Here is a 27,152-nt window from a genome sequence, read left to right on the forward strand (position 1 = left end):
ATCGAAATGGAATCATACATTTACGTCCCACAGCGGTAAATCGTGTTGCTAATTGGTACGTTATTTCATATGGATTATGGGTCCGGGTTTGATGTCCTTCCATGGATTATGTAAATCAGCATATACGTACAAAAATGGCAACATTAACCATAGCGGCATTAAAACATTTGCCTTTCAAGTAATAAAAGAATTGCTGTTACACAAGATACTAAAAATCAAAAGTATTCCATACTACAGAAGTAAACAAAAATGCAATGGAAAGGAAAACAAGAAGAGGCGTGAAACATGGGGCGGGGTCTAGGGAATGAACCACCAAAACAAACCAGACGCGACGGCAGCCGCTCACAACCCTTCCCAAGCCGCAACTGCCCCCCTTCATATACTGTTCATGGGTCACATGGTATGGAATGAACATCCCGTCAGCCAGTTGGGGTCAGCTGCCCCGGCCGTGGCCCTGCCCCTCCCAGCCCCCCGCCACACAGCAGAGCACGGGAAGCCAGAAGGGTCCCTGACCACCACAGGCACTACAGTGAAGAGAATTAACCCCTACTCAGCCAAAACCAGCACAGTGCATAGTGGCAGAGGACTGACAAAACGTGTTTTCCACTGTCTAACCAAAAACACCAAAAAGTCATTGACTAGTACAAGCACTACCCAGCAACAACCAAAATATCAGAGTGTTATCAACATTATTTTCATACTAACTCCAAAGCACAGCACCGCACCAGCTACAGTGAAGAAAATTAACTCTCTCCCAGCTAAAACCATGACAGACCTTTACAACCAGTTTCTCTACCCGGGCAGCTATATCTTGCCACAATGTGGCAGCCCAGATGGGTTTGCCTCTGCGCTGCCAGTTGCTTTGCTTCCATTGCTGCAGCCAGCCCCACAGGGCATTTGCCACCATCCAGGAGTCAGCAGAGAGATAGAGCACTGGCCGCTTTTCCCGTTCAGCGATGTCTAAGGCCAGCTGGATGGCCTTCACCTCTGCAGACTGGCTTGATTCATCTTCTCCTTCAGCAGTTTCTGCTAATTATCGTGTAGGACTCCATACAGCAGCCTTCCATCTCTGGTGCTTCCCCACAAGGTGACAGGACCCACCAGTGAACAGGGCATATTGCTTCTCATCCTCTGGCAGTTTGTTATACAGTGGGGCTTCTTCAGCACATGTCACCCCCTCCTCTGATGATAATCCAAAATCTTTGCCTTCCGGCCAGTCCATAATCAATTCCAAGATTCCTGGGCCACTGGGGTTTCCTACTCAAGCCCGCTGGGTGATCAGTGCAACCCATTTACTCCATGTAGCATCACTTCGTGCTAATACCACCTGGCACTGCTTGTTGTTCTCCCGAGTGCTGGTGGCTTTGAAGAGCTCTTGGCGCACAACGGGCACCCAGCCTCTGTTCGCACCATATCCGATCGTCGCTCATGGGCTCTTCCCTGAGCCCGTCTGACCGTACGCCGGCAGAGTGGCATTATAACCTTGCCAGGTGCTCTCCAGCACTCCCTGACCATGATCACCAAAGACCTCTCTCTAACAAACCATCAAGTGCCTCCTCTTCATAAGCAAGGAAGCAAACGCACACACAAGCACTGCTGTCTGGCAGGAGAGCCCTCACTAACAGTTTAAATTAGCAATCAAGACTTGCAAGCACACTTGAAAGTAACACTGAGTTCCAGGAGGACAGAAATGTAGATAAAATCTAGCCAATGCTTCAGACCAGGAAAGTGATAAATGCCAGTCTTTTGCATTACACTGACATGAATGTTAATAACGGGAGATAAAGGAACTGACTAGCCTCCAGCTGCGTATTAGTGACAGCTGCTTCCAGTTGGTTCTTTGACTCAAAGCTTACCTGGCCCGTGTAACTGCTGGATCCTGCGGAGATGAGCATGCCGTTCTCGTCCTTTAGGAAGCTACTGTGAGACGAATAGGCTAGATCAAAAGCAAAGGCTTTCCTGTGCCCTGGATTCCTAGGGTGATACACGCTTGTGCGGTCGGTGTTCACAGAAGTCACACACCTACTTCCTGCATCCTTCTTTCACTGTCTACTAACATTACAATTGTAGTATCAAACTACCAGCAATCAGGCTTTCACTAATAATTCATGGTTTACTCTGGGTTTAAACCAAGTTCAAGAGCAAGGCACACCACACCAATGGCTGCTGTGGAATAAGCCTGCTCTTGAACCACGCCGGGTGATGCACAGCCCAGGAGTGAGTGACCTGAACCAACAGGCACATCAGGAACCGCCACTTGCATTTTTCCCTCTACCTCACGTATGGGTCACCCACACAGCACAGTGCATTGGAAAACGCTTTTTATTTGAGGAACAGCTGTAATTCAAAAGGAATCGCAGAACATTTCTCTCCGAGCATCTCAAAGGCACTCATTATCTTGACTGCTTTGGTGAGAACAGCATTCCTGCGATGGAAACCTGGAAGTTTTGCACAGAAGACAAAAGTACCAACAAAATAAGAAGCAAATGCAGTCTTACTATGTGAAATTCTATTATTTCATAGTATTTGCCAATTGGCCTAGACTGAGAGGTTACAAGCATTGCCTAACAACTCACAAGAAACTATGGATTGGCTTCTGCCTGGAGCTTGTTTCTTCCCCACCGGAAGCTAGTTATGGTTGTTTACATGGGAAGGGATGAAATTGCAGCAAATAAACTGATTGCACTGACAACCCTGAGAGTAATCTTCCATGAGAAGTTCTGATGGGGGATTAAACTTCTTAGTTATCTGTGGACTTATTTGCACACTGGGCATATCCTTGTAGTACGATCTGTCCAAGGTCTTGGTCTTCTGTCATGACAAAAGGACAGCAGAGAAGGACAGTAACTGACATTAATTGCCCTCAAGTCCAAATATACCAGAATTGAGGTTGATTTGGCCCTACCACCTGTAGGAAAATCGTCTGACAACTACTGGCCTCTTTTCTGCTCTCTATCATTCTGCCTGTTTTTAAGTAAAAGAGGCAGAAACATGTCAGCAAGTAGGAAGAGATTATTATTTGATCACACAATCAAGTCTATCAAGATCCATAGACCAATAGCTTGATGGTAATCATTGTTTTAGTTTCAGCTATCTTAAATTCTCTAATCACATTTACCATAATATAAATATATGTATTTTGCATAAAAAACATTATCATAACAGAAAAACTCTCTCTCAGCTGGGTTTCTGCTCATTTCCTACCCATAACTCTCTAATTTTGGCCAATACACAACTGCTGAAACGTGCCCTTGGATGCACGTTTCCTGCATTAGCTTGTTCTATTGCTGTTGAGAATGGCTTTGGTCTTGCATCTGTAAAGCAAGAGGGGAAAAGCGATCAGCCTTGTGTAATGAAAGTGATGGTTAGTTGTGCATTATATTCCCCTCCTAAAAATTACCTGCTTTTGGTCCGGATGAAGGCAGATGGTAAGGCTCGGCTCTCTCTACAGCCAGCTGCCTCTGACCTCTAGGAAGGGTTTTGCCATGTTGGCCTGATAGAGAATTTCTGGCAACTGCTCTCTGTCTCCAGTGAGGATCACAATCATTCTAATGAATGAAAAGCGTAAAGCAAGAAGTTAACTAATTACAAGGAGTTCATTGCAAGGAACTTTCAGTGCTATTTCAAGTTAGTGAATACATTTCCTCTACAGGTGCAGTAAAATACACCCACTGCACAGAACAGCAGCAAGTTCTGCCCATCAGCACACACCAGCTTCACCCGGAGTTTTTAGCCAAGTGGACTGAAGACTAGAATAATAACAGAACCTACAACTTTAAGCTAAAACCATGGCAGCACTCTGCAGAACCTCATTCTGACACACTTGTCAGCACCCACAAGTTTCAAATGGCTGACAAATAGCAGCCTTTCCCGTTTTTCCTGAAATGCCACTGCCCGAAGTGACTGAATCTCCAGGGCAACGGCAGGTTACGTTGGACAAAAGGAAGCGAGTATTAAAATGAGGAAGAGAAAGCTACCTACACACACCTTCCCCCTGGATTAAAGCTTTCAAATGCAGGCCCTAACCTTCCATAACCACCCCATAACTTTGCTTCCCTGGAAAACTATGGTTCCGGAAAACAGCAAATGTATCACAAAACCACAACAGAAGTTCACATAACACAAAATTTGACCTGGCTATTTTGAGATACAGAAGTTAGGTAAGAATTTCTGTCCTAAAAGTGGTAAAATGAAAGTTGTGGAATTGCAGACCTCATGCTATAACTTGAGGAAATAATAAAAAGAACAACCCATGATGCAAATTTTGTCTGTGGATTGGCACCCAGAGCTGCGTGCAAGATACAAGAGGTGACATACAACACACTCTTCATTCCACAGTGACCCAAACAACTTCCAATAATCCGAACCCTACATAACATACGTCTCTGAATAACTGAATGGTAAGAGTGGCTGACAGGAAAGACACTTATTTAATCCTCAGACACAAACAAACTATTTGAAGTGGAGTCAACAACAGCCTGTAACATTGAATTTCCAACTTCAAAGGGTAGCTTTGGAGTAGTGACATCTTTTGTTCAACTTTTAGGTTCAGCTGTAACGTAAGGTATAGAGGCTTATTCCAAGTATTTCAAAGAATGGTGTGATAAAGAAAGCAGGATTCTTATTGAGTACTGTTAAACCAGTTAATAACACCTGAGAGAAACTGGCATACTTGGCAGAACTTTTACGCTTACCATGAGATGAATGTTCATCGCCTGGTTCAGCTGTACTGCTGCCATACAGTTGGCACGCTGCAGATGCTGGACTAAAAGAATTTCATGATTCTGTAAAAATTTCTCCAAACACTTCTAGGAGAAATAACACATTTTAAAACATATATGATGATACTGCTTCTTCTCTTGGCAAAGAGGGGAATAAGATTTTTTTCTTGCCCACACTTACTTGTTCGGCATCTGTGAAAGGCAACTTCAGGAAGTCTTCCACTAGTCCCATCTCCCGACAGATGTCATACATGTCTTTTAATAGCTCTTCCACGTTTATCTTAGTGGTGTGTTGCTGCAGCAGACCCCAAGCCTCCGTCATGCACCTGTAATTAATTTTTTGAGACATAAAGGCATATTAATAGTATCACCAAAAAGAAGCCCCACAAATATTGTATTCAAAGTTTAAAGGAAATTTAGGGGATTGTGATTTCTAGTGTTTTTTCTCCACCTTTCACAGTATTTGAGTACCAAAATGGTGGCAGATATTTCTTTACCATTGAACAACAGCACAGTGAGGAAAAGCTGCACTTCGCTACAGCTTGAGAATGATAGCTTCATAACCTGTGTGTATCTGAGGGCTTGCCTATGCTCACCTTGGCACATGAGGGACTGAAGAATTCGCATGTCTTGCCACGACACAGGTTTGATTGCAGCTGGTTCAACGAGCAGGGCCAGGGAATTCTGCAGAAGTTAGATATCAGGTTTATTAAGATATATAGAAGACACACACAAAAAAAAAAAAACTATTCAAACGTGTCTTCAGTAAGGGTGAATGTCTGTTGAATAAACTTAGATGATGACTAATGAAGGATTTGATACAGGACAGGTAAATATAAATTCTGAAGTATCTGCAGAAAAAAAATCAGTGAGCCATACAGAACAAAGGGAGTCTTTTGAAAGGAGTGATTCACACATGGCCAGGATAACCAAATCTCTGTATGCAAACATCACCTTTTATAAATACAAGTTATTCTCCCAGGCAAACAGGTTATATTGACATTGTGACAGGCAACGAACAACCTTTAGCATCCGAAGGAACATGAATTAGATTGAAAAGTCACTTTTGCGGTCTTCTGTCTCAAATTTTGCTGCCAGGATGGTAGTTTAATATTTAAAGTACCCAAACCACTGCTTTTGAGAAAGTGCTTGACTGCTCTGCTGAAAACAACCTGAACAGATGGCTTTGGCAATTCACATGTCAAGCATTATTAACGCTGACTTCTTGATTGTCTTAATCCATTTCCTGTCAACGTAATTAAAACAAAATTTCAAATCATCACATACTGCTGAAGGTGCTGCTGAAGCAGTATTATAAAAAAAGCTTCCCATGTTTTATCACCTGTTGTTAGCTAAGCACCAATTTTCTGAAGTCATTTTATAGATCAAAGCGTTGTAATGTAATGTATGCCTAACTAAACTGGAACCTACTTACTTCATAGTCCTTGTGGTTTAGAAGCCAAAAACCTTGAATAAGCTTAACAAGGCTCCAAGGGATGGCAAAGGCAGCTGTGAAGGAGTCAACTGAAGTTTCTGTTTTATTTGGAAAGGAATGCATGATGTCTAGCAGCAAGTAAATTGTCTGATATCAAGCATCTAATTAAGGCTAATAAATTTTCAAGACGAACAATTTATCACATGAAATAATATTATTACTATTATTAATATAATATTAATAAATAATAAAGAGAAATAAGAATATAATAGTGGTAGTGCGCAGAAAATACTCATGTATTAGTCTTGCCATTTTATGCTGTTGCAACCTGAAGATAGTCAGGTCCTAACAACAGAATTGCATTCTGAATAAATACCCTGAAAGAAAGACTCTTTGATTTCTCTAAGGCATTCAGAAAGGTTACCTTTCGATATTTAAATAGTTCCGTTGGAAACTCAGGCTCCCTCTTTAGTCAGTGGCACAACCAGCTGGACATTCAAAACATGTGAACAGCCAATGCTTCATTATTAAAGCAAACAAATTCTACAGTTGGTTTTTCCCTCCTTTCCAGCATATATAAAACAATTGAAATTAGGGTGTCCTTACAGCACAGCTTAGCTCTGAATGATTAAAACTGGATTTAAACCAGTGTCTGGATCACTCATCGGCAGTGTCACCTTCTCTTTCTGACAGCTGGTTTTGGGGGATGTATGCTAATCAGAGAGCTCCGGGGTGCAACAGCTTTTAAACCCCCTGCTCTCTAGGCTTCCCTCCCGGGTCAGGCAACAAACAACCAAAGCAACACAGGGTATTTCGGCAGCTTAAAAATTAAGTTTCTGCCCAATGACTTTTCTCTTCTCTCTGTTTATTATTCTGTGTCCCTGCACTTTTAAGAGAACAAATGCAAGCCCTCTTAGCTGTCCTGGAAAATGGATGATTTCAGCAAAATCAAGTACTGGTAAACCACTGTTAGAAATCCTCTTGCTCTGAAGCAGCACATTTTAGTGCCTCGCTCTAGAAAGCACCCGTTTGCTACAGGTATGGGTGCTTCAAAAATGAAAAACAGTTTACATTTTGAGAAAATCTAAGGGAGCTTTCTACCTTTAACATTGCTTAGTAAACCTGTTTTCTCATATCAGAAAAGACTTTGCAACAAAACATTTTTTAAATTCCTAAACAATCCACAGTACAAATAAAACAATGCTTCCTTCTATGATATCATTCTAAATGAGATGTTTTCACTTGTATTGTGTTTGAAGCATAAATTAGAAAATATATGGAACACATAGGTGACAAACATTTCAGAACACTGATGCGCGTATACTGAAGGTGTCATAGAAATAACTCCAAGCGATACGATTGCATGTTTGTAGATTTCTTCAGCGCCTTCCAGCAAATAGAGCTCCAGCAGTGCCTGAAATGGAAAGGTAAAAGTTTTTTAAAAACTCCTCTCTCTGAGAAATCATTGGCTTTGGGGGAGGGCTGGGCTGGGGCTGGGGTTTGTGGTGGTTGTTGCTGCCTTCAGTGAACACAACACACATGTAAACTAGGAGGTGGATATTTCCCAGTTCCTCCTTCCTCTCTCCGCCACATCTCCTCAACTTGGTCTCCTAACTGGGAGACCATCCCATTGATCATCAGGCAGTCAGAATCCCATTTTCCTCTGGAACAAAATGTAGCAAGGATTTGGACAGAGGAAAACACTAATTCCATTCTCTCAGTGTCACAGATTTCCTCCAGCCAAAACAAAACATAACAAAGTGCTCACGAGTCCAAGAAAGTAACAAACATACAAAGGCATGATCATGACTTGAAGTAGACTTGAAATAAATTTTTGAGTCAGATGAAAGGTGTTCATTAGATCATTATGAATTACTAAAGGAGTTCTTGTGCTTGGCAGTTGCCAGATGTAATTTTTGCATGTTTTAAGAGACCAGCCTACAGCAAGAATTTGATCTCCTAAAACAGATGTTTTTGTACCTGCTATTACAAATATTATTACCCTTTGTATTAATTACCTGATTTAGCAAGTTTTGGGTGTGGGAATGGCAGTTACAGTTCCATGCTGGAAAAAAAAACCCTGTGATTTTTTCATTTGCTTGGCTTCTCTGTGAAGTGTCTTCTTTCCTACTTCTCAGGCATCAAGCAAAATGCCTGGGAAGCGTGGAACAGTACGTACACAAGAGTGCCACATTGGCCATAATTCTTAATATCTTAATATTCTTCTGGGTATTGAATCATTTTGATGTGCAGGAATTTGCATGCATAACTCCTTACACATGATGTTGATAATATACCCCTAAATTTTAGTGACAGATGGCTCAGATTGATCCAATTTGGATTATGATGATGTGCTAATTTGAATAAAATGACAGGTGTACTTCATGCATGATGCAGAAAGGGTATGTTATATTTGTTGCTAGAGAGGAAACAATCACATGGATGGTATCTCAAATACAATTCTTATACAGGAGTATGCTTTGTGAGGTGAAAATCTGCAGGAATGACAACACCTTGGTATGTAAGAGCTGTGTTAATAACCCTTTCACAGTCCTTATGTGAATCTTGGATGGGTAAACCCTTTGCCTCAGTTTCTTTATTTGCCAAAAAAAAATCTAATTATTCAGTTAGACTTAATAACATACTGCAAATGCAAACCAACATCAAATACCTTGCTATTAAACAAAATGCAGCGTATTGGGTTTTGATACCAATAAAATGGATAAATCACGTCATCCAAAGTTTAGTATATTTCTAGCTGAATTTATTTAATTTCTGGATAGATTTTTGGAGCTTCTTGTAACTAGGGAAGCACACCACTGGCATGAAGATTTACTGCATCGCTTAGCTCTTAAATGTCTGGCAGCATAGTAAAGTCCACAGAGGGGAAAGAAGCGTAGCCAGCCCGTAGGGAGGAGCTGAGGTGCCCACCCGGTGCGTGGGAGACCCGCGCGCTGTGACTTTTGCCATTCCCCCGAGTCCCCAACGAGCACCATGCCCACAACCCACTGATACCCTTGGAGCTCTCCTATGTCCCAGGTTAACCCCAGTCTCCCAGGTGGCACGCGGCTGTCTCAACCACCACTCCATTTTATTTCATTCTAAGGAGAGAAAAGCAAAATCTCCACTCTCTGCACAAGTGGGGAAGGTGCTGCAGGTCCGTACAGAAAATTTGTTGTAACGCTCTGATTCCTTGGACAGGATTAGAGCTGACTCCTTTTGTCATGACTGGTGCTTGTGATCTGGGAACAAAAGCTCTTTCGTGCTTAGGCTGTGTTAGAAGTTTGTTGGGCCACAGTTGCAAACATGTAGGTCAGGGAATAAAGCTAACCATGCAATAGCTGTGCACCCATCAGAAGCACCTATTAACAGCACCTGGAACAGTAATGAAGTGTAAAATTGAGGATGTGGATGTTTGTAAATTGACAGGTCACGGAAGTTTTTGTAGTGACAGCTTTTATTCTCCTGTCCTTCTCTTGCAGGTGACAAGGGAGCGTTAAAATATGTTTAAGCAATAAGAGTGAAGATAAATAAATAATAAACATTAAGTGGAAATAATTTTATAAAAAATACTGAAATAGAAATACAAGTAGAAGCTGGGACATGTCTACCTTAGATGACTTATAAGTGGTGATCTAGAAGAACCAACCTTTTTGAATCCTAACGCATTATACAGGCTTAGGTTTCTCCTCTTTTAATTTCAATTAAAGCTTGTATTAATCTGAAAGATCTTAACATTGTGCTTTAATCTTATATCAAAGATATAGTAACACTGTACATTTCACTACTGTGCCTTCTCAAATAGGAGTTGTATTTTGTCATATGATGTTTTCTGTCAGGAAATAGTAGGTTTCAACAGATGAACAAAATGTTTTAAAATGTTTGCTTAAAAGAAATTCCAACAGAGGTACAAAAATATACACGTAAGGAGCCCATTTCAAGTTACTGAAATGCAGACAGGAGGGAAAAAATTCCTATGTGAAATCTACTTTTCAGGTGTTCATGAATAGTATCTCAGCTTCTGAAATGGTTAGTACATCAGTTCCCCATTGCAAAGATGTGAATCACAATCCTGTTTCTGTTGACAAACGGAAATGATATGCTGATGATATCAGCCTTTCTTTCCTTTGCTCAGCCACAGAAATCAGATCTGTCATACCTGCCGGTATGGACAAGCGATTACAGCACAAGTGTGGGATGTGGTGTATTTTCTGAGCTGTAGGGAATATTGTGCCACTTCTTACAGTCTAGTGTTACCTAACTTTGCTGATCACAGGGGAAATATTTGTTCATAGGGGAAAAAAATGAAAAGCCGTTCATCTTCAACTGACTTGGCGTAGTGAAGTTGGCAGGATCAGACATTTTTGCCTCACCAAGGAAGACGCTTTAGGCTAAATTGGAAAGAGCGAAGGTTAATGGTTGGAAACAAAAGGAAATGCAGCAGTGGATTTGGTTTGATCTTCATTTGTGTTACATGTTTATTTGGTCCTCAGAAATTGTTCTGTTCAGATTGAGTGATTTTGTGCTGAAATAGAAAGGCTATTTCATACACGGGCTTGACGGGTCCAGAAGGAGGAGAAAGGAGTAATGTTTTCTGAGAGTGTATTTCCCAGTGGAAGAGCGCTTCTGGTCCTGCTTAAATGCATGAGACTTGACTTGGTGTGGCAGGAATCATGTTCTTGAGTTGTACGGGCTGCCCAGTGCACCTAGTCTGCCTTTCACCAGGTTGAAGAGAAGGAGCTCCATTTAGTAATACTTGCAGCAGGCAAAGGTATAATTTTAATTCTGATTTCTTTGAGAATAAACAGCTAATTTCAAAAAATTAATAAGATCTTATGATCATTCTTCCAACCTTTGAAAATCTTGGGACTAAATGAAAGACAGTCCGCATGTTAACATCTGTTTTCTGGAAGCCAGTATTATCACTTACTGAGCAAATTGGTTTGGTCAGGATGTGTAACTTATGTAAACAGACACAAAATAAGGAAAATAAATGTATTTGAACTGGTGATACTCTTAACCTAAATAATTAATGTGTCAGTTTTGAGTAACTGCGGTGGGAAGTGTCAGTAAAACCAAGCATCTCTGTAGAACCCAGCAGATATTCATACCAAACACATGACTTTTCCTAGGATTGTTTTATTTCCCTTTTGTTTAAGTATTAGACCCACTGTTTGATATGTTGTACAATTAATATAAAAAGGAAGACAAATATTCAATATTCAGGTAACATATGAACATTGTCCTCTATTCTAGTGAGTAGAGAATGAATTTTATATTAGTAATATGCATGTCTCCATTCTCAGGATCCGGTATGACACTTCTCTAAGTAGCCTGATCCAAACCAGAAAAAACTAGCCTAGCCTACCTCCTGAAGTAATTTCACATTATTCTCAAATTATCCGTAACCTTATAATCCCTGCTTTATGACTGCTGTGCACAATTACTGGTGTAGCTGTGAAGTCTGTTTTCTTCCTTCAATTCAACAATGAAAAAATTTAAATTGTATGATTAATCAAGATACATTACCCAATCTATTTTGTTGTTATATCCTGCTTTACTGGCAGCTTAACGAGTGTTGTTAAGCATTTGATTAAGTTATCCGATCGGAGCGTCTCTTGTTAGGTTTTCAGCATCAGTGCTGTGTCAATACCTGGTCAAGCATTAATGCTTTGCTGTTTGAACTAACAACAGAACTGCAACAGATGTTTATTTTCCTTTAACTGCCAAGTGCATGGAGAAGGGCTGAACTTATTAACTAAATGGCTTAAGTAGAAGTTAACTCACCTACAAAGCGGTTTGGGTTCTTCTCAGGTCTTTCAGATTTGAATGCAAACAGGATTTTCTCTTGCACTTGAAAGGCAGGCTGACGGGTAGATATGGCATGGTCAGATGCCTGAAGGAACAGGAATTATCCCCCTAGTATTGTATTGCACAGGCTGTTTTCTAACACGACAGCAGAAAACAAAATCTGTTCTCATTATATTTTCATGACTACAATTTAAAACGCTCATCTCATGCGCTTCTCCACATAAAACCATCAAGCATTTTAAAATGTTAATCTTAAAAGGGATAATTTGATATAGGCTTTTTGTGGTTTCTTTGAAAATTAACTATTGTTGGGTTCTGTAGGTCGCTTGTATTGTTTGCTTTGGCAAGTGCCTTATACCAAGCATACAGCTAATAATACCACTTTATTTCTTCATCCTATTACAAGGAGTTTTTCTGATATTGATCTAAATCTGCATCCTTGCCAGGTGGTGAAAATTGCCTTCTGCTCCCTGTTTGTCTCCCTCACTACAGACCTGAGATTTTGAGTTTGGTAAATTTGCACATTGCTCTTTTATTCCTTTGATATGTGATGGCTTGATCACCTTTTGGATAGAGGAGGAATATGCAAATTCTATGAAAGTATTTGCTATTCTACTAGGTAGGCCCTTACAAACACCCAATCTTCTGTGCTTTCCCTACCAGGCCATGATTCTAAGCAAGCACGTGGGGTACTCTGTGTTTTCTGTGCTAAAATAGACCTGTGGTTTCTATCAAGGAAAATACTATACATTGATGCTCTTATGTATCTGAACATCAAACTCTCATCAGCTGTCTCCTCTGTTGCAAAATGTTTTTCAAGGAAAGGAGAAAAGATACTGCAAATCGTGCTAAAAAGGGTTTCCATTTTCTTTCTGCTATTATGTCTCTGGCAGAGTGTTTCTGCTGTCCGCTTTGGATACATGCTTTTGGGCATATCCTGTCACATGAAGTGTTAACATTTGGTAGAGTCTTGTAAATTTAATCTGGTTTTCACATGGGATGTGGAAATTAATAGGGAAATATACCTGTGTTTACCTAAAATGTTTTAGCATCAAATAACAAAGGTCTACTGATAGGGGAAACGCAGGGCAAATTCAATAAGAAATGCAGAAGGGTAGCATAAGGATTTGAAAACATTCTCATGTTGCACAATGCTGTGTTAAATCATATTTCATAATGAGAGAGTAATGCAATGATAGCTGCAGTTGATGTCCCACAAGGTAGGCGATTTAGGAGCAAGTACTAGCAAGGCTGTCTTGTTAATACTATTTCATCCTACTGCCAGTTCTGAGGAGAAAATATAAGCCAGGTCAGGGTGTATGTATGATTGTTATTTGGCAAAAGAATATTTTTCTGGTTTTAGCTGGGAGAGAGTTAATTTTCTTCCCTGCAGCTGGTGCAGTGCTGGGCTTTGGGCTTTGTATGAAAACAATGCTGATAACAGACCGATGTTTTGGTTGTTGCTGGGCAGTGCTTGTACTAGTCAAGGGCTTTTCCAGCTTCCCAGGCTCTGCTGGGAGCACAAGCAGCTGGGAGGGGAAGGAGCACAGCTAAGAGAGCAGATTCAAACTGGCCAAAGGGATCTTCTATATCATGTAACGTCATGCCCAGTGTGTTACCTGGGAGGGGCTGGCTGGGGGAGGGAAGAGACAATCACAGCTCGGGGACCAGCAGCATCAGTCGGCGGGTGGCAAGTGGTTGTGTCGTTTGTGTTTCTGGGTTTTTTTTCCCCTTATTATTATAATTATTATCTTATTTTAATTATTAAACTGTTCTTATCTCAACCCACAAGTTTTTTTCCTTTTTCTTTTGCTCTTCCGATTCTCTCTCCCATCCCACAGCAGTGGGGGGAGTGAGCGAGTGGCTGCGTGGTGTTTAGTTGCCGACTGGGGCTGAACTACGACACAGGTATAACTCTTCTTCTGTTACTTGCTGCCAAGCTTACAGTCGTTTCATTTCTGGATTTGATAGAACTGCTGTAGGAAATAACAGATCGGCTATGATGTTATATTCCAATTTTACGCTTCATTTTCTCTGTCCATTACAATGACTGCAGTTGTTGTTTATGGGCATCCTGAGGATGCATAGGTACGAAAGGTGAAGATACAACAGGGACAAATGAGAACACCATCACATGCTGTTTTTCTGATTTAAACAGAAAAATAAAACAAGAATTGCAAGCAGTATAGTTTTAAGTACTTCAATTGTTCTTCCCCTGTAAAACGTCTTTATCCCTTTTCTTCTCCCAGCCAGTTCCATTTCTTTACTGAGGATCAGATTTGAGCTTTGTGATCACCTAAATCTTCCTTCTTGAGTCTTCAAATGTTTTCTTGTAGCTGTAAGTGTCTGTTCAGATACACACTCAGGCAGAGAGCTTTATGAAACTGAAACTCCTTCATAAAGTGAAATTAAACTGTTTTGTGAAAATGCTTGGAATTATCATGGTCCACTTGGATCCAAGCTGGGAATGAAACTCCACATTATTGGCAGTGCTCTCTTGCTCTTTTTATTTGCTTTGTTTGATTTAGTCTTTTGTTCCATTTATTTGTGTTTGGTTATACTGAACTGTGCCATAGAAGAGAAAATGAGTTTCAGTATTGAGCAGCTATGTTTCTGGCAGTCAGAACTACAGCAACATAACGAGAAGCTCATATATTATGTAACACCTTTGATTTCACATGTTCCCCCAGTGCTTTTGTAACTTAAACTTCAGAATAGGGTTAGTTCGGCTCCTCCTGGATAAAGCTTCCACTAGGATTGAATAAATAATATCCTTACAGGTTTAAGACAAAAAGGAAAGCATATCTTATTCAGATGGGAACTTACCAGGGAATTTAGAGAAGAAAGGGAATTTCCTTATTTAAAATTCAAGTAAGACGTTGCTCTCAGCGCACACACTCTGAAAATGCCACAGACAGTTTTTAACGATCAGGGAAGCGCACATTTTCATGGGATGTCTTTTCCAACAACTGCGCAGAGCACCCATCCCAGCTGTGGGGCACCCAGATGCTTGGTGCCGGGGAGCAGGGAGGACTGCAGCCTGGCTACCTTGTGCTTCTGTTCAGTCTTTTAAAAGAGCGATATAAAAACCTAGTTGAGCATCAACTTCAAAATAGAGCTGTGCACGCTGATACGGGTTGGGCTGAGAAGCATAATAGCCACAAAAAGGCAATGTATTACAGAAAGTGCTAATACTTAAGTATACAGAGGAGATGCCAACCTAAAATTAGGCTGAATTATAAAAGAATATCAAGCCTTTCTAAAGCTTTACATAGATTATTTTTCAATTTCTGACTCTTTCAGACCTGTACAACAGCCAGATCCCCAGGTTGACCTGCTATTATTTCCTTAAGAGCATTCTATTTGAACACAGCATCCTTCAACCATTCAACAGAAGACCTTGAACTCTGCTCCTTCTCATAGCAGGGGTTATGCTGAGAACACTTTTAATAACACCCCTTTTCATCTACGGATGCTTCTGGAATATATATACTACTAGTTTCCTTGGAGACTGACATGCAGTCAGCACAATGGCTCTATAGCACCTGTAAATCAAACTTCAAAAGAAGGGACTGTCCTTGTTAGCGGAAATGGCAGGCATGGTGGGGAAAGAAGAGTGTTTTGCTTTCTACTTGTCTTCCAGGGAATGAGATGGCAGTGGTCCCATATAGAGGTGGAAGCCTAGGGACTGTGAGATGGGATCAGATGGTGAAGGCTGGGCAGACTGTCTGTGTAGCAGAGTTCAGACTGCCTGGAGATTTTATCAAAACATAGCACAGGGCCTCATTCAATTTGTGGACTACAGGGCCTTGTTTTACAAATGGTTTTGTGGATGCCGTAGTTACACAGCAACTACTTCTAGATACGAAAAGATATTTTAGTAATTCTAATCAGCTCGAGCATCCCTTTAGCAACTTCTTCCATGCTACCACAGATCTTGCAGTTTTCAGAAGTCTCTTGTATCTAGCCTTCCTGCGTGAAGAGATAAGGCCCATTCACTGTGAGGAGATGAGTTTGGATCTGTTTTCTGCAACCCAAATGCTTTCTAGCATGGTTAAGGGGTATGTCCTGATGCTTTCCTATTCCTTTCCCTTATGTCAATGTTTTAAAATGTTATGAGTTTGGCAGTTAGAAATTTGGTCAACATTTAGCTTCCCAGATTTGCTCTCACACAGAAACAAAATTAAAGGATATATTTGCTTTTAGATGAGCTACAGATTCCAAAAGGGCTAAAAATAAATAATTGGAGCCTCAACTGGGGAACAGATGAGGTACTACAGGTGAGGCGAAAAGGCTTCCCATTGGAACAGACACATGGGAATTCAGTCTAACAACACTTGGTCAAATAACAATAATATATATAATCCTTATTATTCCCGCTTTAGAACCAGTGCTGTTCCTGCCGATGTCAACGTGCAAATTTCCTGTAACTTCACTCTGACAGACAAGTTCTCTAGAGCAAATCCACAGCTGAAAATTGCCAGCTGTAGATACAAACAATTTAACAAACATAGCAAATGCCCTTCACAGTCTGTACAGATTCTGAGACCATGGTGCTCAAATGTTTGATTAGGTAGTGCTGGGGCTGCTCATTGGCGGAGCCTGCTGACCGAGGAGGAGGTCCTTTTGACTGCTTACCCCTTGCTTCGTGAGGGAGGTGGGCAAGGGAACCCACAGTGAGAGCAAATGGTTATTCCATTTTATCATGGCCTTTCCAAGTGAAAACAGAGGGACGCAGTCACCTACTGTGTGATTTTTGTAATCCGTAGCTTCAGAATCTGGTACATTACCACCTACAACAATGAGCAAAGCTACAGTTGGATGAGATTTGATCAGATCTGATGTGTAGCCATAGGGCAGTCCTAATTCTTGCATAGTTTCCTGCAGCCTTCCATGCTGTTAGGACAGAGCCATCTTTTCTGCTCTGCTCTCCTACCTTCATCAGCCACTGCCGAAAGGCTTCTAGGATTTATGCAGAAGGAATTCGTTTCATCCAGTAAAAGGCTTTATCAAGCCTGCGTGATGAAGTTGCATATCTGCAAAGTGAGTTAATCCTCACTTTGCATTTCCTCCCGCACATGGCAGTTTTCAAAATGCCTCGGTCTAGTTCATGTTATCACTGAGTGGGTGCAGGTATCAGATCTTTTGTTAGCAGGTCACCTTTGTCTCGATTCCGAGCCTAGCAACTGTTTGGCCGGAGTGTTTTGGCCTACAATGCTATCCAAATAGCAGTGCTTCCCACGAATTACACGAAGTGCATTGTAATTTGTAATGTACTGCTAAAGACCATCCAGGTCTCTCTTCTACATAGAGGACTACGTAGAGCCAGTCTACCAACACATACTCTACAACACCTCTTCTAACATGGTTTGGGGACATCTGGACACAGATCATGTAGCAGATGTACATCTGAGTAGATGCTTGGAGACCCTTTAATGCCCTTTCGATGAAAGCAGCAAGGAGAGGATCGTGGACCCCAGAAAGCCTCAAACACCTTGTACCATTCTTGCAGCCCAAAAATGAGGCAATAGCAGAAGCTAGCCTCTAAGTCAGATGAATTGTTTCTCCGACTGATTTCCGCATGCTTAGCGGCAGCCATTCCAGCTTCACAGAAACAACACAGGACGCTCAGCTCAGCCTCTACCGAACCACCGAGCTGTCCCTCTTCAAATACCCTCCGGATGTCATTCAGTCCTACATACTTACTTTCACTGTCATTTTATTTTTATCACTGGTTGCCGCAACAGTCAGTGAGCATGCACACCCCACTGCTAAGAACTCTGGTGTGTGACACTTCCTGGGATACAACATGCTGCAAGAAAAAATTAAAAAATTAAAGGTGCCCACCACAAAATATAGTGTTCGCAAGTCATTGACGTAGGCTGAAACCATAAAGCCCCGAACACAGCTTGTTTATTAGATGGAAATAAGACATAACTGATGGTTTGGAGAACCTATAATGAGTGTTGCACTGATGAAATGCAAAAAGCTCTCTATAAATTAATTATGATTATATTGCCCCCCGTGTCCTGATTTTGAAGCTAGATGAATCTAGGCTTTCTGTAAACTTCCGTGCACAGTCTAAGGGTTTTTCCTTTCTAGTCGGAACGACAACTTCTATTAGTCCCCTCCAAGTTGTGAAGTTGTTAGGTATGAAAATAATTAGCACATTATAGCACATGTGAAAATCTTTAAAGAACTTTAATTAAACATTCAACATAAAAAGGTTTTGTCTTGCCTTGATGTACAGGCTAAACTCCCATTAGAATTAGCACCCATGCCGAGAATATGAAACAGGAGCCAAAATGACATCCCGATTTGGAAAGACCTACAGCCAGAAAGGGGGAAATGGCAGTTCCAAGTTTGAAGAAGTGTTTTCCAACAAATGAACACACTGCACAGTCAAACAACTACTCCAAAAACAAAAAGGGGGAGATAGCCAAGAAACCCAGCACAACCAATTAGCAAAAATATTATACATGATGAACCATTTGTCGCTACCATTCCAAAACGATGATACCCCACCTATAGTAAAACACTATAAAGCCATGGGCAAAGCCGTGTTGGAACAGGTTTGCTTCTGGAGGGACTGCAGCCAGCCACGGGCAAGGGGAGGAGTTCATTGCAATGTTAAAACCTATAACCTGGCCCAAAGGGACCAGGGGTGGAGATTGTGATGAATATACCTTTAAGTCATCGTAACCTGTGATTTGAGTTGCATGTTATAGGAATTACTACAGCAGGAACCACCTGAACCAATGGAGGACAAGCCTTTCAAGGAGCAGTGCAAGTGCAGCAGCGACCCAACCTGAGCTGGCTTTGGTGCCCAGTAACTCCACGCAACACACCACCTTTCCTGTCCTGAGTGGCCACAAGAACAGATGGAGACCAAAGCCGTGGACTAAACGATATCAGTGTATTTTATCAAAGGATGGGAAGGAAGGGGGGTGGAAGTTAATGAGGTTGTATTGGATAGTGTGGAACCTGAGCATGATGTAAATGGTATGGAATAAGGGGTGGATACTGTCCTGGGTTCAGCTGGGATAGAGTTAAATTTCTTCGTAGTAGCTAGTATGAGATTATGCATTTAACAATATTGGTGGCAAATATTCGATAAATAGTTTACATCTCTTAGACTGTCTTTTTGTATGTGAACAGCAAGGCATAACTCACCTTCCTAGAACTGCAGAACATTCATTAAATGGATTAAAATTATTTGGGTGCTTAAAGCTACTGGCTGTTCAAATAGGTATGAAATTAGGGCTTTTCCTTAAAGCTGGTATTTCTGGCTGTGATCTAATACTAGACCAGAATACTAGAATAACTCTATTTACATGTCTTTGGCAAAATAATAAAACACCCAGAAGTGAGGCATGCTTTTGTTTTTGATAGAAACTAAATCCCACTTCTTTCTTAATCTTCTGTTGGTGGTGAGTTAGCAGGTTTTTTACTCCTAGACTACTCTGAGGTTTTGAGCAAAGAATTACTTTAAATATACACAGCTGACTATGCAGCAAAGGGTAAATATAAAATACAAAGATAAATGGGTTTTATATTGATAGCCTTCTGGAAGGGAGGAGGAGAGGAGATAGAGCTCTTCCACATAGCACTGGTGATGTCTATACTATGCATGCCATAAGGCAGCTTTTGTTTCAGGGATTGAAATCATGTGAAACCTCGATTTGAAAAAAAAAAAAATAAAAGAAATCTTGTCTATGTAGATGGTTGAGAACTGCTGATGGACAGAGTCAAATTTTATCATTGTGATTTCATGGTAATATGTCACAAGTTCTAATTAATATCTTGTGTGTCCCTTTGAAGTGCACCTTGAGTTTACTTCTGAAATAGAATTGTTACAGAATAAACTTCTGAAAGTCTTCAAAATATTTATGTGGCCATAACTAGTAAGTTTAGGGAAGAATGTGAAGCAGTTTATAAAGCTGCACAAGCTGTTGCAGGAGGATCACTTCAGACTGAAAGAGCATGATTGCTACAGAACTACTCCTTGTTTAGGTATAAATGATAAGGGAAAGACACAGCCAGGACAGCTGACCCAAACTGACCAATGGGATATCCCATGAATGTCCGTGACGTTCATCCCTGCACATTCCCTCAAAATATCAGGGGGAAAAAAGCCCCCCAAAACATTCACTCACCTCTCATTAAATATTTACAACAAATACCTAACTGCTTAAATACACCTAATATATCGTACTCTACATCTGCTTGGCAGTTGCAGCTGAAACAACGCAAGTCATTTTTTAAATCAGACAATGTTAGCTTTTAGCTTTTTTTAAGGTTTCATTTATGATAGAAAAAAAATCAGTGAGCGAGGAGATACCCGGTATGGTTTTATTTTGGGGGGGAAAAAAAAACCCAACTAAATCAAATCCCCAGTGTTGCAATACATAAGGCTACCAAAAAGGACTGGCAGGTATGCTAATGCGTTTGGCTATACCGAAGCATGCAAAGGAACAGTATTTTATGATATCTCAACTGTTACAACTGAGAACGCAAACACTACCAATGCCATCAACATTTGGAATACGTGCTGTACTTGGATCTCCACAAGGAAGATTGATTAAAAAAAAAAAATCAATCATTTGCAAGTCTTGTGCTGATGAATTCTACTGACAAAGACATCACCTCTAAGATGCACTCTGATGGCAAGTTCATAGAATGCAACCTCACTGAATAAGAAATATCTCATTTTTTCAAAATCTCTTTCTAACCAAAGTCATACTGTGGGGCTTTCAGATGGGTCAGATTATGAATCCTTTCACAACAAAAAACACATCAGCTAACCAGGGTATTCTTGCAGTTGCCAGGTGCCTCTTCATCATCTTAAAAAAAAACCCACAGGGCCAGCAATAAGTATCACACCAGTCAACACACGTCTCTTCCAGAACATCACCCTCATCAAAAGGAACATGCAGCGCTCACCTGCTCTGCACAGATTCCAACATCACACACCGCTTCTGTCATCACTTGTGGCACCAAATGTATCAACACACAGTAAACTACCGTTACGCTCATGAGAAATCACCGCCCCGTGACTTCTTCATTACTATCCAGCTCACTTCAAATGCTCATACGCCGTTCCAAAGACGGCCCACGTGTTACCTACAAAAATGAAGAGCTCAACGATGGACCACAGCATTCTCTGATCTCAGATGCTGGCCGCTGCCCCACCTTCTCACACCTCTCATAGGCATGTGGCCGCACCACTCCGAGCCTGCCAGCGGCACCTGCAAAAAGCCAAGCGAAAAGGCACCTCCTGAGATGCTGCCCGATGCCACAGCCTGCCCACACCGATCCCCGTCTCGCACTCCTTTACCTCAACCGCCTCCCACCCGGCCTACGTCACTTCCAGTTGCCATGTTCAGCTTGCCCACCATCTGTAACACCCAAACGACACACGTTGCTTATAACTTCACCAGCAACACAACACCTCAGAAAGAGCTGCTACTTCAGCCCACCAATGACCACTTGCCTTGCTCGACTTGCCTCCGGTGCCCCGATCACGCTTTGCTCATTGCTATGCTACTTCAAACCCAAAAACAAAACACAAATGAAAGGAGCAATGGAGTCATAGAGCCATCAGGCACATCTTCCCTCTATATACACCACGCACCAACTCACCCACTTACATCAGTCCCCTCAGTTCCCCTCCATTGCCCTGCACAACTTATGCCTCAGCATCTCCAAAAACAATACCAAACAAGTCACCTGGTTGCACAGCAATACCTTCACCATTCCAGTATTCCTACTCCAACATAGGAATACTACCTAAAGACCAACTACAACCTGCCATTAAAACAAACATATGACATCAAACATGAAGCCCTACGCATGTACAAGCTTGAACACCCTGCAGATGTAACCTGCTCAGCTGAACTCTAGCTGCCTCTCCCAGATAGCTACGGTCACGGCCTCCGAGCCCACAAAACGTCACGGTGATTACGGTCCTCGCCCGCTGAGGAGGGCCACTCAATCCGAGATGACGGTACAACCTTTCCCCCAACAGCCTTGGCATAGCAACAGATGAACCCAAACCTCTCATCGCTGTGCCACCTACCCAACTCTACACGGCCAGCAAGGCGGCTCCGAGCCAAACTCACAAACGCACACACCAACGCTATGAGAAACACTACAAACTGCACGCCTCCGAGACGAGAGAACACTCTCGGCAAACAGAGAGACAACTGGATGGAAGAGCTCGTCCAGCAACAAGACCTCCAGAACCCTGACAGTGACACAAGGAGGCCCTAACGCAATCCAAAAAGATTAGAAGAGCGTCAGGGGCCGTGACAAGAAGTTCCTCTCAAAACTGAGAGGGAGGAGGCACAAGAAGCCTGGCTACAAGACCTAAGAATTTAAGGATGCAGGGAAGAAATGACACTCCCTGAAAACGGACAGCGACAGAGCAGAGCTGTTCACGCATCTGGGAACAACACCACAGATGACAACTGCCCAGAAACTCCTAAAACACCAGAGCGATCCACACTTTAAACTGTAACACAAAGAAAGAAGCACGCAATGGGCACCACCCCCACAATTAGAACCTCGCCAGCCCCTAGGGATAGTGCTGTGCTCCTGAGAGCAAAGAGAACATCGTGACCTGAGAAAGGTCTAAGATACTGAACACAGACTACACAAACTACACAACAACACACACAGCCTAGAGCCGCCCTGCCCGGCACAAACTAGCATCACACCAAAGATGAACTCGCTCCCTTTACCTGCCTAATGGGGACCGGTTCCTGGACAGCCCTCACCCCTAGGCTACCTTTAAAACTCCTTCCTGCCATGGCCAACCTTGTCCCCACCCTACCCCGACCCCTCACCCAGCACCCCTGTCTCAACTTAGCTGTCAGGGGGCCAGGAGTCTCAATCCATCCTTGACAAGAATACGCACAGTCAGTCCACCAAACAAATCCTGCAGTTGCTAGGTGCCTCTTCATCAGCCAGATAAAAAAGAAACAACCCATACACAACCTAAATCAAGGCTGAAGAGCGCTGTCAGTCAGCATCACATTGCAGCCACTTCCCACAACATTCCCCACCTCACGCACACCACAGCATTCCTCTCCATACTCCACAACAACTCCAGAATCGGCCACCACTCTTGTTGTTGCTTGGGGCGCCTACATAGGATACCAAGAGACACAGAATGACCATTGCGCATGCAAGAAATAACCACCTCCACACGCCTTCTCTCTGTGACACAGCTCACCACAGAGCACCCGGCGCGTGCCTGGGGGCACAGGCGCTGCAGTCCCACGGCATGCATGCCAAGCACCGGCCGACAGCTCGTGTGCGGGGGGGCAGCGGCCTTTCCTTACTGGGAAGCAGCAACGAGCACGGCGGCATCACCTCGCAGGCACCGCAGCATCGCAGGGCTGTTACCTGCGGAGAGAGCAATGGGGATCACAGGGACGCCACCGCGCGTGCGCGGCTCCCGGGCTCAGTACCCAATTCTGGTCGCTGGGCAGCAGCATTATCTGAATTACTCTTCTCGACTAATACCATCCGGAGACAGTAACTTGGCTGCGTGCACAGAGCTTCTATTCCTCTGCCCCTTTCCCCCTTGCAGCCAAAGCAGCACCGTTCATTGCCTCTGCACCAAACAGCAAAGCGTCTCAAGCATTTCAGTCCTTTCCTCTCGACTGCTTTAAAAATCTGGTGCTTGCTACTGTCCATGCCACTGCCCCCCGCCCCCATGCCCTAGGGAGGAGAAGCAGCACAGCAAATCTGGGGAACAATGTTGGGTTCCCCGACCCTGCAGAATAAGCCCCAGGAATTGCTGCAGGCTGTGCCATCAGGGTTGTGATAGGGCTTTGTTTTGTTTTTGTTCTTTTTTTTCTCCCTTCTTTCCATAATTAATAATTGGGGTTGCTTTTCCAAAATATTGGGTTCTATGGGGGCTTTCTGTGCTTTTTCCCACAAAAAAAATGGTAATTTTCGCTTTCGGTTTTGTGCATGAGAATGGTTGGTGGGTGGTTTTAGGTTGTTGATCCCTCCCCCTTTTTTTTCCATTCCAGCTGCACAAATCCAGCTGGAGTTGGCTTTCCCAGAAGCCCCAAATTGTTTTCTTTCCACCAGAATTGTTTGGGGTTTTGTTTGGATTTTTTGTCTGTTTGGGGTTTTTCACCCCCCATTGCAGATCCAGAGTCAGGGGGTTTGGGGTATTTTTGTGCCCTGGCAGCAGCTCCCAGGCTGTGTACGCAGCCCCATAGGGCAAAGTCCCCACTTGGGGGAATCGGCCCCAAATTGGGATGGGAAAATGAAGAAAAGGAGAAAAAACCCTGAATAACCTGAAAAATAACACCTACTCCAGCCCACCAAGCACCAGTCACCTTGCCTGACTCACCTCCAGGGGCCAGATCACACTCGGCTTGTCACTTAGCGCCCTCAAGTCAAAAAAAAACAAAAAGTAAACCCCATAATGGAGCCCTATAGCCATCAGTCACATCTTCCCTCCAGTACTACACACAGACTCACCTTCTTACAGCGCTCCCCTGGACTCTCCTCCGTGGCCCTGCACGACTCAGCCATCTGCACGTGGAAAATCAGTGTTACTGAACAAGTCACCTGGATGCACAGCAATAGCTTAACCATTCCACAGGACTCATTCCCATGTAGGAATACCACCTACAGCCCAACTACAGCCTGCTGTTAAAGGAAATCCATTCAATCAAACATTAAGCCCTCGCACATACAAGCTTGAACAGCTGTGAGATGCACTCTGCTCAGCTAGCACTCTAGCTGCCTCTCCCAGACAGCTACGGTCATCCCCTCAGCACCCACAAAACACTACGGAAATCACTGTTCTCACCCGCTGCCAATGGCTACTCGCTCCAACGAGGGTTGTACAGGCTTTGCCGAAACAGTCTATGCATATTAACATTAACCATATGCTCTTATAGCTACTCTTTCCCTAACTCTAGCATCACTACACCCCCACCTGGAGCACCTCTGACACAGATGTGCCCAGACCAATGCTGCAAGCAAACTACAAATCATGTGACCCAGGGACCTAAGAAAACTCTCAGCAAGAAGACTGACCCCTGGAGATGCCATCACGCGAGAAGATCGATGGGGCCACGAAGAAGAATCTACAGCATCCACAGAGAAGTTGCACATAATTGCCTGTGAGTAAAGAGCAACTCCAAAACTGGGAAGACAGATGGATGCACAACAAGCCAGGCTTAAAGATCTAAGAACATTAAGATGCAGGGAACATACCCCAGAAAAGGGCTCCAGGTAATCAGACTGCTCTTCTGCAGCAATGCTGAGGCTGCCGTAATCACCACTGCAGAAAAATGACCATCTGTAAACTTCTGATATTAGAGACACACAAGACAGATCTGTGCATTACATAAATAACGTGGGCAAGGAAGCTCTCAGCGTTATGCTGATGAGCCAAGGCTCGTGAGACCCTCAAATATTGCTACTGATGTGCCCAACGGACAGATCGAACGATAGAGACATCGAGACCCAAGTAAGGTATGGTATGGGACACAGATGACAAACTACAAAACCACACGGTAACACAGACTAAGCCTGAGACCACCCTGCCCAGCAGACACGTTTTGCAGAGAGGACCCCATACCCTCTCTTGGCCCTAATGCCTCCAATCTCTGATCAGTCTGATTTTGCAACCCCTGCCTGCCCCACCTGTGCTTCCCGCAGCCGACTGGCCACTTGCACAAAGACAGCATCAGCCCCTCAGCTTCCCTTCCAAAATCCGGGGGCTCAAAAGCCATCCTTTAAAAAAGCCACACGGGCTACGTAGGATGGTGCTGCAGTCACACAGCTCCTCTTCATCATCTCCAAACACGCAGTGCCATCACTCAGCATCGCACCACTCAACGCTGACCTCTTCCGCAACGACAGCCTCCTCAGAAGCGCCATGAACTTCCGCTCGCCCACGCTCTAATGAGGCTGGATGTCGTGGCCGCCGCCATCTACGGCGCCTAGAGAACCAGAGAGACAAGGTGACCCCTGCGCCCGACATCCCACCTACTCTCCTGAGAAACACTAAAGCTCCATACCCAGACGGAGGCAACATACCCTAACCCCAACCACAGCATCTCACTAGCAGGCCTATTGAGAGACCAGCTAAATAACTGAAACAGTAAACAGCACAACTAGTGAAAAACCCCAAGGCTCCAGCTTCAGTAAAGACAGGAATTCCACCAAAATAAAATGCACTTACAAGGAAAAAAACCCAGCAAAACAAAAAACAAAGCCCAAAGAGAACACCATAACATTAAACCGTCTCACCGCCCCCTCAGCGCCCAAAACAACACCCCGTGAGAAAAAAAGCAAAGCAGGCCACAAGGGACCTTTCTAGTACAGATGCTGCCAAAGAGTGCCAAGCTCTGGAATCCTTACCTCAGGCAACGCCTCCGCTTCTCTAAACGCCAGAGCACGCCTGCCCGGGGAGCTGCGACCGCCCGAGGGAACACGGGAGCACCGACGCCAAAGGAGCCCAGGGGCAGCAAGAGCTGCCCGAGCCCCGGCTGGGGCTCTTCCACCCCCGGGCCCCGCCCCCGCCCTTCCCACAGCGCCCCGCGAAAGGGGCGGGCCGAGCCCCCCGGGGGGTGAAGGCCCCGGGAGCCGTACGAGAGCCGCCTGGAGTTCCCGGCACGGGAGGGAGGGGGGAGAGAAAACACCCAAACCGAGCCCCCCGAGCGGAGCAAACAGGCTCGGGCTGTTGCTGGGGGGCGGGGCCTGTCGCTAAGGGGAGAGAGCCGGCACCGCCCCCCGGGCCGTTGCCAGGGGGCGGGGCCTGTTACAAAGGGGAGGGAGCTAAGCACTGCTCCCCCTGTCTTCGCCAGGGAGCAGGGCCAGTCACTAAGGGGGGCTGCTGGCACCGCCCCCCGGGCCGTGTCCAGGGGGCGGGGTCAGGTGATAAGAGCATGGATGGGGGTATCAGCACCACCGTCACCGGGCTGTCGCAAGGGGGCAGGACCTGAGGATAAGGGCTGTGCCTTCACTGCCCCGCCCCTCCCCATGCTGTGACCAGATCACGCAGAGCATCAGTAAGTGGCATGCAGAAGTGAGCGCGGCAAAATGTCGTTACAGGCCCAGTGCTGGTGTGTCTGTGAAAGGGCTGCGAAGGACCAGTCATGTCAGAGGTTAGCCACATCTGAACACCAGGAGGAAACCTCTAGGTT

General features: G+C 43.8%; 1 protein-coding gene across 2 annotated transcripts; it reads right to left on the reverse strand.

Moving 5' to 3' along the window:
* Positions 1 to 2,304: 2,304 nt before the first annotated feature.
* Positions 2,305 to 25,818, reverse strand: LOC142064801 (protein ELYS-like). Of its 2 annotated transcripts, none has more exons than XR_012663209.1 (10): positions 25,648 to 25,818; positions 25,216 to 25,282; positions 24,472 to 24,525; positions 7,696 to 7,819; positions 7,514 to 7,570; positions 6,157 to 6,303; positions 5,286 to 5,405; positions 4,903 to 5,047; positions 3,401 to 3,548; positions 2,305 to 3,314 (listed from the first exon to the last, which is right to left on the reverse strand). XR_012663209.1 is itself a non-coding variant. In XM_075110240.1 (10 exons), the coding sequence occupies exons 1-7, from the start codon at positions 25,734 to 25,736 to the stop codon at positions 5,003 to 5,005; spliced, it is 579 nt and encodes a 192-aa protein (XP_074966341.1). In that variant the 5' UTR covers positions 25,737 to 25,812; the 3' UTR covers positions 2,305 to 3,314; positions 3,401 to 3,548; positions 4,695 to 4,808; positions 4,903 to 5,002. The 2 variants fall into 2 exon arrangements, 1 of the variants encoding a protein (XP_074966341.1); XM_075110240.1 differs by lacking the exon at positions 7,696 to 7,819 and adding an exon at positions 4,695 to 4,808 and having other exon boundaries at positions 25,648 to 25,812.
* Between the last annotated feature and the right edge of the window lie 1,334 nt (positions 25,819 to 27,152).

The sequence above is a fragment of the Phalacrocorax aristotelis genome, chromosome 15, assembly GCF_949628215.1.
Source record: "Phalacrocorax aristotelis chromosome 15, bGulAri2.1, whole genome shotgun sequence".
Taxonomy (NCBI): Eukaryota; Metazoa; Chordata; class Aves; order Suliformes; family Phalacrocoracidae; genus Phalacrocorax; species Phalacrocorax aristotelis.

Coding starts and splice junctions, on each gene's coding strand:
- LOC142064801 (XM_075110240.1), bottom strand. CDS start 25,736: ATGGCTTTTGAGCCCCCGGATTTTGGAAGGGAAGCTGAGGGGCTGATG. Junction 7,571..24,471: donor CAGGGGAGCGCTGTAAGAAG/GTGAGTCTGTGT, acceptor TTTCCATTTCAG/GCACTGCTGGAGCTCTATTT. Junction 5,048..5,285: donor AAGCCCTCAGATACACACAG/GTTATGAAGCTA, acceptor AATTAATTACAG/GTGCATGACGGAGGCTTGGG.